General features: G+C 36.8%; 1 protein-coding gene across 1 annotated transcript; it reads right to left on the bottom strand.

Annotated features, from left to right (window-relative positions):
• Positions 1-4290: 4290 nt before the first annotated feature.
• On the bottom strand, positions 4291-9892 carry tmx2b (thioredoxin-related transmembrane protein 2b). The gene is made up of 8 exons (XM_030144258.1): positions 9598-9892; positions 8388-8448; positions 8161-8274; positions 7652-7728; positions 7460-7566; positions 7141-7206; positions 6896-7025; positions 4291-5062 (listed from the first exon to the last, which is right to left on the bottom strand). Exons 1-8 carry the CDS (start codon positions 9784-9786, stop codon positions 4898-4900), a joined length of 909 nt encoding a protein of 302 aa, XP_030000118.1. The 5' UTR covers positions 9787-9892; the 3' UTR covers positions 4291-4897.
• Between the last annotated feature and the right edge of the window lie 5058 nt (positions 9893-14950).

Raw genomic sequence — 14950 nt, 5'->3', positions numbered from 1 at the left:
CGTTATCTGTTTCAGAGAAAGAACAAACGATGCCTAAAGCAGCCCTGCGGGTGGGTTTCTGGGAGGAAAGTTCAGAGGTGATCCCACCGTTTTTTTCTTAAGTCCTAAATGTCCTTAACCAAACCACAGCTTAGACTTGAACCAGATGTTTTATATGATGGTGAGAGTGTAGAAACAAATGACCAAAACACAAACAAACTGAAATGACACCACTATTACCTCTACAGTAGTGTATTAAAGCTACTGTTTAGAAGGTTTCAGATTTAAGGTCAGTTTTACATCAGAATAATGCTGTCATGATTAGATTCAGTAAAGACTGGTTGTAGTGTTTCCTGATAGTCTATACATAGAGCTGCGAAGGTAGATCTGTCACATTTCACTATTCAATGTCAAAATCGGTTTATGTTAAGACCCCCCCCCCCCCCTTCAAACAATGGCTCTAGTACTCTGCTGTTCTGTTCTGAGTGAATTCCATGTATTCAGATTCAGCGTCTCATCAAATCAATACAACATAACACATGCTGTGGGCACAACGAGGTCACAGCTGTAATTAAATCAGATGGAAGGATGTCATGGAAAAGAACCTGGAGATAAAGTTAAACACATCTATTAATGAGGTTCTCGATGTTAAAAAGCGTGTCAACTTTATGATGAATTTAAGGACAAGTTCCCCCTCGTCCACGCTTCACATTCAGTCACTTATTTTATTTTTGCTTGAGGTTCAGATGTGCATTTCAGAGACCTGTGGCCTAAACCCAGATGTACTATGAAGTCTTAGTGAATCGGACTGTGATGGGTGTCTTTCTTAATACTTTTCCATAAACTTCAGACAGACGTGCAGTGTTGGGAGGTCATCTGCGTCATAATCCATTAGATTGGAATATTCTGACATCGGCTTCTTGTGATGGTCATGGTTGACTAAAGCAGACTTCCCTGCTCATGACTTTCTATTTTCCAGAGCACCACAATTAGAGCGTCAACCTGCAAATGGACATGAAAATGTCAACTGAGTGAAAAACAGAATAATCTCAATTTGCAGCTTGATTCTCCACAAGTCTGTGAATAACGCAGCCTTTAAAAGAGGCAACATACAGTCACGGGAAAAAATTATTAGACCATCAAAAGTCATCAAAACAATGGTTATGCAATCAAGTACTAACTCCTGTATGTATCATGTGACTAAAACAGACAGAAAAGAAAACATGGAATGTCTAAAAGCACTGTTTTTGTCAGTACAATGCCATAGATATTGACGACAACTGAAGTGATTTAGGTTATTATCAAGAAAACCATGAAAAATGGATAGATATCGGCTCTAAAATTAAACTACTATGAGCTATTTTTGTTGTTATCATTATATTTGTCCAAACAAATGTACCTTTAGTTGTACCAGGCATTAAAATGAACAAGAAATTTCAGAAAACAAGGGATGGTCTAATAATTTTTTTTTCGCAGCTATTTATTTACTTTATTTATGGGGCAATACGTGATGAGTGAGTTTATCAACAACTGTCTGAGCAGACGTTGCAGAAGTTACGCACAGCTTCGCTATAACGTCCAGGTACTTTAAAGGAGTCATATTTTGCTAAACCCACTTGTATCAGTTTTTGGTTCATATATTTGTGTATTTGGACCCTAATAGTGCCTAAAGTTTGAATTTGAACCCTCCAGATGCTGCAAAGCTATCTTTATATTCATTTGGGCAAAAATCGAGTGGATTTCTACAACCTGTTTTACTTCCTGCTTAATTTGTTACATTCTATAACTATTTACGTCACGACATTTGCACATATGAGGTCGAGACTTCCAACGAACATTTATTCAAGTACGACAATGGTTTGTCAGCAGCAGCGGTTGTAGTCCGTACTAAAAATATGACCAAACTTCGAGGGAATTACCCAAAATGTTCAGTTGTTTGTTGTATTACCGAACATACGTTTGCACACAAATTTTTATTTGACTAAAAGTGAATTGGATGACTAGCAAATGCATCGATTCAACCACAAACAAAATGTAGGTTTAAAAACACACGTGGTAAGAGTTTTATGTAAAACACTCCAGTCTGGTGCCCTGAACATCTCCCATCACGTCGGGTTAGGGTTAAACATTTTTCATCTGTTTTTTTTTTTTTTTTCCCCCTCATTCCATGTGGTGATTCTGTTTTTAATGTGATGAATCCTTTAATGTGAGGCAGCACTGTGTCTGAACTAGTTTGACATGCTGCAGGGACGCGCTTTTACCAGCATGTGGCGCCATTCTGAGCGGTCATCTTAACCCAGAGGACCACTAATAATATCATCATCATTTCAAATGTGAGTCTGTTTCTGTCCCATCTGTCACATTTGATCTAAATCCAATACAGAGATGCTAGGTTTTTCTTTGTTTTGTTTTTTTACTTCAGGACAACAAACCCCACCTAAGTTTCATGCTGCTGCAGTGTGAGGACATTTCACTTTGTGGGAGGGGTTAAGACAGTGGGCTGCAGGTTGTATGTTAGAAAGCACATGTTCTGCAGGCGTGTTGAGTCTGTGGGTTTCGCCCGATCCGGGGCTAAAGTTAAAAATCAGAGAAACGACAATTATGTGTACTGTACAGCTTAATGTGTGAGTGTTTGTGAACGTATGTATGTGGCGAGGGGCTGGAGGGTTATGAATAAACCTCAAAGACGTGGGCTGCTGTCTTTGTTTTCACTCGTAGGGGAGGCGTTAGCGCCCTCTAGTGAACCGTACTGAATACTTCTTCCACCGGTCATCACCCCTGTTTAAAAACAAAGGCTGCACCTTGTTGTATGTACATGGTTTTATTGCATGAAAAAAACAACTATTTGGACTCAGCAGACATTCATTCACATATCCACAGGAGCTCAAATACATACAGCTTTGATGAAATGCAACGTGACGTACAAAATAATGTAAAAGAATCAGCGCTAAAAACCTCAGTGTCATCACAAAGGATGTTTACAGTAGGAATGTGCATGGGAGGGTTAAAAAAAAAAAAGTCGTTAATATGGAACAGAATGGCATTAATTAAACAGAAAAACACAAATACAGGGGCTCCAACTATTCCCATTTCAATTACAAATTAAAGAATGTATAAGCAGTGCAGGAAAAAGGGAAATAAATGCCCGTTTTGACATCAGTGGAAATTCAAGGCCACGATTTCATACAAACAAGTCAAAGGAAATCGATAACATGATGGTATATACAGTAGATAATATACACACTCCTCATATCCCGTCAAGTTATAACGATATGAAAGTGATAACCTCCAGCTCTGGGCCCATTTTAGGGTCTTGTGATATGATTCTACGTTCACCGTCAACACTGAGGAAACTAAAGTTGAACACTGAAACGATGAAAGGTGTCGGTATGAACACTTTCTTCACATTACGCTGTCGTTTATATCGCTGTGTTGTAAACCACACCTGGCCCAGATTCAGGCAGGAAATCTACATGAACCCAACACAAAAACATGGAGAGTTAGTGTAATTCTAACAGCAGGACTATTTCTAGAGCTGGTAACAGTGGACCAAACTCAAACATGGAATGATTTGTGCGTATCATTACTTTGTTCATACTTCATATGGGATAATTTGATGATCACAGGGTTCCTACGCAAGTATGAAATTTGATTTTATAAATTTCCAGGTCTGGAAAAGTAAGGATAATGGAAATAAATGTATGGAGAAATTTTCATGTTTCTATTTTCAAAAACATAAAATTAAGAATATCTAAAAAAAAAAAAAAAAAAAGAAAGTAATGGATCGATCTGTTTTTTAAGACGCTTGCTAGTGCAGCTAAATTGTTTGTGTGAGCACATCCAGAAAACGTGGGCAGATTGACAAGTTGAATGTCCAGCCTTCTGCTCTTATCCTCCTCCGCCCAGGTGTCGTCAAGTTTCACTGCTGCTTTGACGGACAGGTGATGTCCACACACTGTTCATGAGCGATGCCTCATATGATCATCGGCAGAACTCATAATGGGTAGATGGAAATTCTGACGACTGGCTCATAAATCCCAAATATAAAAACTGGTTGGAATTTTTTCACCAAGACATCTGGAAATTAGGGTCTGGAAAAAGTATGGAATTTTGAGATTTTAAATGTGTTGGAACCCTGTGATAAGATCTAAAAAAAAAGCTCAATTTAGATTAAACACGGCTGCGATAATCCATGACTTCGTTTTGAATTTATGGTAACTACAGGAGAGGTAACACTGACAAATAAAGGAATGAAAATTAAAATGTGACAGGAATGTTTTGTCAGAAAAGCTCGGATGACAAACTGAACTCATGCAACGGTCGCTCCCTTATCTCACACTTTTTTTTTAAATAAATCTTTAAGTCCTGTTAAAACTGTTGAGTGTTGCTATAGATTTGCAGTTAATCAAATATTTCTACATCTACTCTGGATTAAATTAGTTACATAAATTAATTCAATCAGAATGACAGTAGCAGTGCGTCCTCTGCTCTCTTGTCCATTAGTAGTACCTTCTTCTAAATTAACCGTCGTTACAGCCTCAGCTCCACCCATCAGAAATGTGTTGTGCAAACGCTCTCAGTCCTCACAGCTCATTTCAGGCCAGATGGACCGGACCCTCCTCCTCCAGAAGCTGCTGCTCTTCGTTTCCCGCTGCTGTGTTCGTATGTATGAACGGTGGAAACGGATGGAGGCCACCGCAGAGTCGAGCCACAGAACAGTTACAGAACAGGTTTGGTGTTTTTGTGGTGATTTTTAATCCTTGTCAGAGCAGTCCAGGTGCAGAAAAAACTGACGTGAAGGTGAAAAACCTGCGTCCCGGAAAGGCCTCGATGATCCACAACTCTGAAGAGGAGGATGAGGAAGAGCCGACCCGGATCCGGAGCGTCCATCCAGACGTCCGAGCGGCCGAGGTGGTTTTTATTTGTCCTTTTTGGATTCGGTCTCCTCCCCCACCTGCTCTGGCTCCTCCTCCTCCAGGACCGGGGGGAACTGGGACAGGCTGGTTTTGTCCCCTTTGGTTTTGTTGAGCTTCTTGGATTTCTGGTAGAGTTCGTTTAGGTTGAACTCGCGGATGATGTTCTCCTGATGGACAGAGGTGGACACACACATATTAGTACCTGCATTTTATACTTTTATTACAGGTTTATCTTTAAATCAGGGGTTCTCAAACTTTTTCACACCAAAGACCACTTTATCATAAATTTAAATATTCATGGACCACTTAACCAGCCGGCCAGTTTCCCACATATTTCCCACATATTTTAGAACTATTCAAGTCACTCTTCGTTTCTGATGAGTTAGCTATTCTACTTCATTTCCACCACAAGTCACGGGAGGTCTTTGATATGACAAAAGGCAACCTGGGTAACCTAACTGTATAGAGACAGTGATGCAAAATGTAGGTTTGCATAGACAAATTCCATAAAAGTCTACTCTTAGGCTTATTTAGGCTACATTTGATTCACTTTTAAATTAGAAAACAATTATCTGTGCTCATAACTTTGCTTTGGAAGTCAAATGAGGATGATTTGATAAAAACCAATATAAATGTGAATTTTTTTATGACACCCTCTCACGGACCACCTGGAGGTGCTCGTGGACCACCGCACTTTGCTCTAAATCATCTGCTGTAATTTAGTTTGGGACATAGCATATCCCACTCCTCACCCCGAGCATCACATGTTCCCTCAGAGTTTTTCCAACTATTATCAATCAGACACAGCCCTAAAGCTGAAAAACTTCTGCTGGTCTGATTTTTCAAGCCAATAAGCAGATTGTTTTCCTGAAAATAAGCTTTTTCAAAGTGGAAACTGTTTCTTATTGGTGAAAGTGGAATTGCATGTTGACTTCAGTGAGCCAGTATGTCCTGCATTTATCTTCTAAATATTGGAATTATATAATTTAACAGAGGTCCAAAATAAATCGCATATCATGAAGACTTCCACAAATGCAGGTAAACCTTGTTCATTTGAAAACATAACATACTGTGCACTTTTAATCCCCCTCAGCCAAATATAGTGTAAGATTATGTTGTAAGTTACTGTCCTATAATTTAGATTAGATTGTCTTTGTGTAAAACTTAATAAATCAATATTTAAATGTGAAAGTACTCAGATATAACTGCACAAGGCCATCTGACCTTGAAAAAGTAGGTCAAGGTCACCTGTTTTCTATAACCTTCTGCTCCATGCCAAGATATATCTACAGTATAAATTTGGTACAGATATGTCAATGCATTCTTCAGATAATGCGACTATGTTGTTGAATAGACGCACAGACGACAAAACGATTACAATACTCCTCGGCCGAAGGGTAAAAATTGCTTTTTACTGTTCTTCATTTAAGTCCAGTTTATTTCTTTATTAAAACTGTAAAGCAAATGCTTTGTGATTTTTGGCGGGTTTTAGACATCAGTAAAACCCTGAGGTCAATCAATCAAGAGGACAGTCTCTTGTCACTACATTGCAGGGCAATAATTATTTCTATCCATCAGATCATACACAGGCAATACTCAAGGTTCCTACAGGTTTCTATAAGTTAAATTTAAGACTTTTTAAGACTACTTTGAACAATATTTAATGCCTGTTTCACAGCCATACTGGCATAAATTTGTGACTCCTAGAATTTAGGAAAATGTATTGATTTGTTCCAACACCTTGATTCTCACAGTTCAGAAAAAAATTATAGAGTCCTACTGACACTGATAGTTTGTACAATGTTCTATCTGGTCCTAGTACTAGTGAGTCTGTGTCTGTTTAATGACCAACAATCCTCCTCAAATATCTACTCTTATTCCACAGAGACATCCCTACTGAACTAAATAAGGACCGTCTTTATGGAACAATCTCCACACATCATCCTTGAAAATCTCTCTAGTTTATTTTACATCCCTCCATAGATTTCACTCAGTCTGACCTCAGTGAAGCTCCAGGAAACTGCTCGTCCCTTCTTGTCCACTTGGGGGCGTCGCATCACCTCCTTCCCTCCCTGGAACAGCACTAAGGATGGAAGCTGTTTGGACAGTGGAGACGCTGACACTTTGTACCTGTGAACAGTCGTTGGACATGTTTGATTCCATTAGTTCAATTACTAACAAAATAAGAGCTCATAAACTCTAAAAGACACAAACTGAATGAGTTCAAAGTCGATAGTAGTCTTACTTCTTGGAGACTTCTCCATAACGTCCAATGTCCACTTTGCCAAACTTAAGTCCAGCACAGTTATACCTGAAAGAAAACCACAGAAATAACTTCAATTTAGGCCATTTCACCTTATTAAGACTAATATGAGTACTTTTTTTTCCCCAAAAAACACATTTAATTCCAAGACTGCACTTGTTGCAACTTTGTAAAAATAATCTTCCAAATCCAGTCAAGTTCGGTCCAAATCCACCGAGACATTTTAAGGCCTAAATTTGAGCTGCTTGGATCAGATGATTCAAAGAAAGTCAGACTACCGAGACAACTGTTGGAGACATACTTAAGAGACAGGTCGGCGTAGACGGAGGCGAAGGACTGACACTCTGGAGACCAGTTGGCAAAAAACTCCACAATCCACGTTACACGGCCGTCTTTTTCCAGCTCTTCCTAAAAATACATTTTAAAAAATTACACAGACATACCTCAAGGACAAAGATTTAACCGCTGCTAATTCTGATATCATTTTACTCACATCAATGGTTTTGTCGCTGAAGTACTTGATGTATTCAGGTCCCATGTAAAGAGGAGGCTTACAGGTCATGAGAAACACTGAAATGGAGAGAAACACTATGAGACAAGACCAGAAAAAAGAAAACAAGGAGGGAAATCTGGAAGGGCTTACTATCAGTTACTAGTTATTTGGCAGGTGAAGATTTTCGCCTTTTCTGTAATTGTACAGACATTCTTTGGACCTTTCTTTGGGGCCAGATTTAATTTTGAATGTGTGCAAATAAGCCTGTGTTTTCAGCTGCCTTTAATTCTACTTGGAGATGAATTTGTAGTGATTCCAGCCAAAACCAAATCAAACAACAACACAGCTGCTCATCTGAGAGACAACAGCAGTTCAACTCCCTCCTCATACTATTCTGCTTCTATTGAACCAAGAGCTTCTGTACTTACCTGGACTCAGGATTAACGAATTAGACTACATTAAATTAGCTCGATTGGACCAAATGGGGTTATTTCTTCAGGTGCACTGACCTATGCAGAGAGTCAGGTACAGCAGTCCCATCCTGATGTCCAGTCTGAAGAACAGGATGACATTGGCCACTTTGCTGAACAGGATGATGTTTCCCACATGCTGCTCCACCGTTACTGACATTAACACAAGACATGTTTTTACACTACTGCAACAAAAATATACCAGAGAAAAGGAAAATGTGTATTTTTTTTTATGCAACATCATTTGTGTCAGAACATTTACTCACTCGCTCGTCGATTCTTCATCATGACAATAGCACTGAGGAACATCAGGATCTCTACCTCCCTCTGAAAACAGAATTTATATCCACCTGTAAGTTTAATGTCATACTAACATGCTTTGATCAAAGTGGTGGTGATCACAATTTAACATAATTTACTACTGATATATTACGGATAAAGTCACCAGATACAAAGAAAATCCTATGAGTTTTCAACAGAACTCTGACATGTACATAAATATTAGCATTTCACATCAGCCTGAAATGAATAATTATCAACATAAGTTTAGAGGCTGATATAAAAACAGAACAAGACAAAAATGTATCTATAATCTTGGGGTATTGTAATTTCATCCTTATTTCCTTTACAGAACCAAATTAAATTAACACAAGCTGAGTTATTACACAAAAAGATGAAATTGCTGATAATGTGGACAGAATAAAGCTTTATAAACAAAAGAATTGAACACATTAGGGATGTACTTGTGTGTATCTCAACTGAAAAATACAAGATTAATCTGTATCTGTAGATAAACATCTGTCACTGCCATGGATGAGAAAACATCTGATATGATGATGTTGGCTGACATCAGCTGTTGTTACTGTCCATTCCTAATATATAATTATAGAGTAATAATTATTGCTACTGATCTCAAAGTAAAATGATATACTCTACACAGAATATTCTTACAATTTAATACAATATGGCATTATTATAATCATCACTTTATTACCAAGCACTAGCTTTAAGTCACTTTTATTTTTTTTAAATAGTTGTAACTCAATTAAATACACTTTTATCCTTACTTTAAATCAACAAATTTGATTAAATATTCTATCTATTAAATAATTTGGCCATATCATTTAGCAACTAGCTTAGACAAGCTAGCCAACCTGAGCCACCTAGCTATTAGTGTAATGTTATGAAAAAGACATTCTGCATTAATTATATACAATAAAAGGGAATTGTAAGGATGCCGATTGCAGTTTAAACACTTTACATGATGTAAAATAACATAACAGACCTTGTGTTTGTTGATTATCTCCACCAACAACAGCTCAGATACTCAGTTTTCCCCTTTTATCTAACGGAATCTGGCTGTGTTGTGCTATTCTATTCGTGATGCTATGATGCTGGCTGTGCTAATGTTCAGCTATTCAGTTACCTAATAATAATTTTCTAACATTTCTCTCTTTTACAGTATTTTTTACAGACCCAGTCGAAGTCGCAGGAGTTGCCATCCTCTCGCTGTGTGGCCAAATGGTCGCAGATGCCAGGCGTTTTGCGGACGGCTAAAAATGCTATAGACATGAACAGAGAAGCTATATAATAGGGCTTCAGCAGCCACTTATAAACCTGCGGCAGGTGGTACAAGAAGGCGAATAACGGCGTTAACAGCGCCATTTCTTCTTTCTTTCTTTTTCTACAGAACTACAACATGAAGGAAAGCGCGACAGAGGGGAGTAAGGTGGATGAGGATGGCCGGATGCTAGCTCAGTTAGCTAATGACTGCGGACATATAACTTCCGGTCTGGATGTAAAAAATAAAAGCATCACAGTTTATTTTTACCCATGCCTTCAGTTTTTTACTTATATTTGTCATTATAAGTAAATATGATGCGACATTAAATAATCAAGTATACCTAAAATGCACATTTTACCCCCACCGATTCATTTTTAAACAATTTAATAACAAAATTATACTTTTACTATGAATGTATCTGTATTACTGTGGTTAATTTCCGGTGGTGTGACTGGGTTTTGTAGTTTTCATTCGGCAAAATGGAAACCTGAAACTCCTTGTTTAAAGAAGCGGAAAGAGGTGCAGAGGTCAATCAGGACGAAGCCTAAAACAGGTTTCTCAATTATTTTCACATAATTTGCAAATAATAATAAATAACAACACACAAACCTGCAAAATCACTGAGAACCTGTTAATGACAGATTTAAAGGTCATTGTTTTAAAGAAACTAAAAAAGTATTAGTTCATCCATTCTAATGAGAACTGTTTTAGGCCGTTTTCAGGACAGGATTTTGGCCAAAACTGGTCATATTTGTCACTGTTGATCATTTCCATAATAATATAACAAATATTAATTTCACGTCTAAAGGCTGAGTTTTGAAGGCTGAAATTGTATTTATTTTCTTTCTTTTTTTTTTTTTTTGGAAAATGTTTGATTATTTGTGGTTTCAATTTACTAATAGAAGTCAAAGCAAGACTAAATCAGTGTCAAAGATGCAACAATTATATAAAAGAGACTAAAATGTGAAAGATGAAAAGCTAAAGTAGTAAAAATATCAAATAATTATGTCTGTAAATTTACTTGCCCACATGTGGTCATTCTTAAGTTTAAGTAAGCCGAAGTTTACTCCCCATTACATCAGATCATCAGATTCTATAGACACCTTCACCTTAGACTTAAAAACTCACTTTTATAAACAAGCATTACATTAAATCTCTTCTGTTTATGCCCCAGTGAATTCACGTTACCGATTTGACTTCTTCCCTGGAGTCTCTGTGCTTTATCACCTCACAGGTTTGCCCAGGATCATCACAGGTTTTCCTAAGATCATCTCTGGACCTGCTGCTGTGTTCCTGCCTCCCTCCACTTTCATCATCATCACTCACTTATCCATATAGTTACAATAGTGTTTATTATGTTCTATAGATGTTCTAGTTCAGTTATCTGTGCATGTGTCTCCCCCTACCTCCCCCCTCTCCCCCTCTCCCCCTCTCCACCAGTCTCTCTCTATCTCTATCGCTCTCTCTTTTCTCCTCCTTTACTTTCTCGCTTTAACTCCAACTGGTCAAGGCAGACGGCCATCCTCCAGGAGTCTGGGTCTGCTCCAGGTTTCTGCTGTTAAAGGGAAGTTTTTCCTTCCACTGTCACCACTCACAAGTGTTTGCTCCTGGAGGATTCTGTTGGGTTTCTGTAAATTGGCTTAAAATTTGATTTGATCTGTCTCTCCTTTATGTGAAGCACTTTGTAACATGTTGTTTTAAAAAGTGCTATATAAATAAAGCTTTACTTACTTACTTACTTAATGAATGAAACTAAAGAATAAAAAGACAACATTTAAGGTAAAAATGAGGAAAAGCAGATACACAAACAGAAATGTTATAGGGTAGAGCTGAAAGTAACTTTGGTGATAACTGATTGTGCAGCCAAAACTTTGTCTCATGTTAAACCTTTAACGGTGCTAATGACCCACTGTGGCTCCTGCACATGATATTTCCACTGATGAGACATGCTTCATCCACAGACCCTCCACCACAGGTAAACCTGGTCTGCAGCTTTTCACATACATCACTGCAAATAAACACCTGTTTTAAGGAAATAAATGAGGTTAAATGACTTTTCCTCTAATAGATTCTCACCTCAAGTTGTTACTGTTTACAACTGTTTTTGTCAGTTCTTCCAAGTTAGCATTAACACACAGCTAATATTTAGTCTCTGAAAGGAGTTTTAACATTATGAGGAACCTAAAAGAGACTACATTATGTAAGGTACACACCAAGTCTTATAAGGAGATACTAATACATGAAATATCATAGAAAATCTCAAGAAAAATGGGGGGGGGGGGGGGGGTTGTATATAGGTATTACTAGGCTGAAAAATGTTTTTCCTTCACTACTTAAAATTTCAGAGTATAAGACAGATAGATAGATAGATAGATAGATAGATAGATAGATAGATAGATAGATAGATAGATAGATAGATAGATAGATAGATAGATAGATAGATAGATAGATAGATAGATAGATAGATAGATAGATAGAGAGAGAGAGAGAGAGAGAACAGAGAGAACAGAGAGAACAGAGAAAACTGAAAAATAGTAACTTTTTCAGCCAAATATACAATTAATTGAACATTAAACAAGATCATCTAATCTAATATAAAAGCATCTGCAACCACTGTCATTCATCTACATGGATTTTTATTGGTGAATAATTGTTGCAGAGTGACATGTTTTTCATGTTAACCACTGAATTCTGAAAGTACAACTGGGTCAAAAGCTGAGAAACTGCTTTTACCTGAATTATTTATACAAATTGATAGGATTAGTGGTTGCAAAGTTAAAAACATTTTAAAACTACTGATGTTTTTAGATGCTGATGGCAGTTAAATTAATGTCTTGTTTCTGCTGTAGACAATGTTCCATGTTCTTTTTGTCTTCATAATAAATTCCTGTTTTTTTTTTCCCAGCAATGTGAAAATTTCACCCAACATTTCTCCATCATGGACATCTCATCTTCCAAACCATCACTACAGGACGACACAAAACTGTGGAAGAGGAGGCTGAGCTCCCACTTTCATTCCCACACATCTACACACCATGCTCTGTGTTATGTAAAAAAAAAAAAAGTGATGAAGTCATATGGATATAAAAATAAATATTGCTGGGCTAACTGCAATCAAACCCTGATGTCATTTCTACCACAATGACATCACTTTTAATCTTTGCTGTATTTTCACCTAAATAAATGACCTGGTATGTATTATAGGCTAATATATAACATGTAAATTGATTTTAAGATATAATAATTAATTTGTTGATTTTAAGATTTAAAATTCTGTTGGGTGTCTCTGAATTGATTTATTCAAAGTCTGGTCTTAACTAACTTTAAATGTAAAATGTCATGAGATGATTTTTGTTATGATTTGGTGCTGTATAAATAAAAATTTGATCAATAAAATATGACTAATCAGGCTTTTCCTGTTTTGTTTTGTTTTTTCTTAACCAGGTTTTGTTTTCAGTCTTTATAATGTGAATAAATGTTTCTGATTCTGAGGTGAAACTGTGCTTTGTGTTGGTTTGTGTGGTGGAAATCCCTGTTGCCAGCCATTATGCAGACCCACACCGTCGTGATGCTGCAGTGACCTGCTGTTCAGCTCCATCATCACTTCCTCCAACGTCAACAGGAAAATCACAACAGGAAGAAGAAAATGAAGATGCTCAGCCTTCCAGATTCTGTCTAAAAATATTCTCTTTTAGATTATTTATTCTCTAAAGAACCACATTTTTCATTTCGGGTTCGTTAATTCTATCGTTTAGAGATAATCTCAGGCTTTGTTTTCATTATTTTTAATTTTCTAAATGTGTGTCACCGCCTCTGCTCCACTTCCGGTTTATGGCTGATCTGGGGTCTGTTTTCTGGATTCAGCTCTGGATAAATTCGGGTCAAACTGACTCCAGATCAGCTGCTAGGCTTCAGCTCTGCCTTCCTCTGAACCAATCACAGCGGACCATTCACCAGCGGCGTACGTGGGTCGGTGGTCAAGCGCGAGACACACATACAGGAAACATGGCGGTGTGTCTTCAAACTCAGGGTTCTCACTTACAACGAGGGTCGATATTTTTGGTTTTATTCTTTTATTTTATTTTTATAGAGCATATTAATACAACTGTTGGTACGTAATAATAAGTGTTTTTATTCTCTCTTATTTTATTTTTGATTAATTTTATTTAGCATATTAGTGACATGTAGAAAATCTTGATCTAGCTTTTAAATTTTAATACCTGGAATGTGTCAAAGGGTCAAACAAAAACAGGTTTAGAGATCACATTTTATCACTTTTACATATTGTCCACTACAATATATTAAATAAAAACGTGGTCTAACTAAAAATAATAATAATACATCCTTCAAATTAACAAATGAAACACAAACTAGCCTTCTGATAAAAGCAGGAAGGAAAAACTATATTTTTTTTTCTTTGTATCATTCGGTCATCTTTTTTCCACATTAGAAGAAAATAAAACATTTTCTCTACAAAAAGTAGACAGACATGATCCAAATGATATAGTAACCAGTTTAAATAAATAAATATTACTCGTACCAATGTAACCAAACCCTGACATCATCCTGTAGCAGTTTGTCATTAACACAACAATGACATCATGTTTAACCCTTTGTATATTTACCAAAATAGAAGTAATACAGAAGTATGACTACTTCAGTGTTATTTGCTGCCATTTAATTTCTTTTCTTATCTTTTCTTTTCTTTTCTTTATATCTGTGCAGGAAAAAAATTTAACATTAACAACAATGTAGAGGCCAACACTGACTGTTTTTACTAGAAGTACATATTGCATTGTATGTTAAAAACCCAGGTTTTTGCTGATGGGGGACACAATAGTTTTAATTTCACTTCATGTTTTTCCTTTTTGTTCCACCACAAGGGACATTGAGGAATTGGGAGGAATATATGAAAATATCTGAGAAATGAAAAACATAGTGGTATTTCTTTATAGCTCTGTTGGAAATACATCAAAAGGTTGATTTTATCTGAATATAACTGATTTTTCTTGCACAGTAAAACCAGCAACATGAGTCCAGGAGAAAACATTTCAATGTTTGCTTCAGTGTGTCATTTACCTCATATATTTGATACTTTTCTTTAAATTATAGTGGAAACATGTGTTTTCCATGTGGAAAAAAATCATAATTTTACATAACTGTGAGAATGTACAGCACATTTTCAATTCTATAGATTTGTTTAGAGCAAAATAATTGCTCACAAATTCATTGTTAAAAAGGATGGAGGTCGATATCAGACTTTCT

The sequence above is a fragment of the Sphaeramia orbicularis genome, chromosome 1 (assembly GCF_902148855.1).
Source record: "Sphaeramia orbicularis chromosome 1, fSphaOr1.1, whole genome shotgun sequence".
Taxonomy (NCBI): domain Eukaryota; kingdom Metazoa; phylum Chordata; class Actinopteri; order Kurtiformes; family Apogonidae; genus Sphaeramia; species Sphaeramia orbicularis.
Note: the sequence above shows the minus strand (reverse complement) of the source record. Positions and strands in the feature narration are given on the sequence as shown.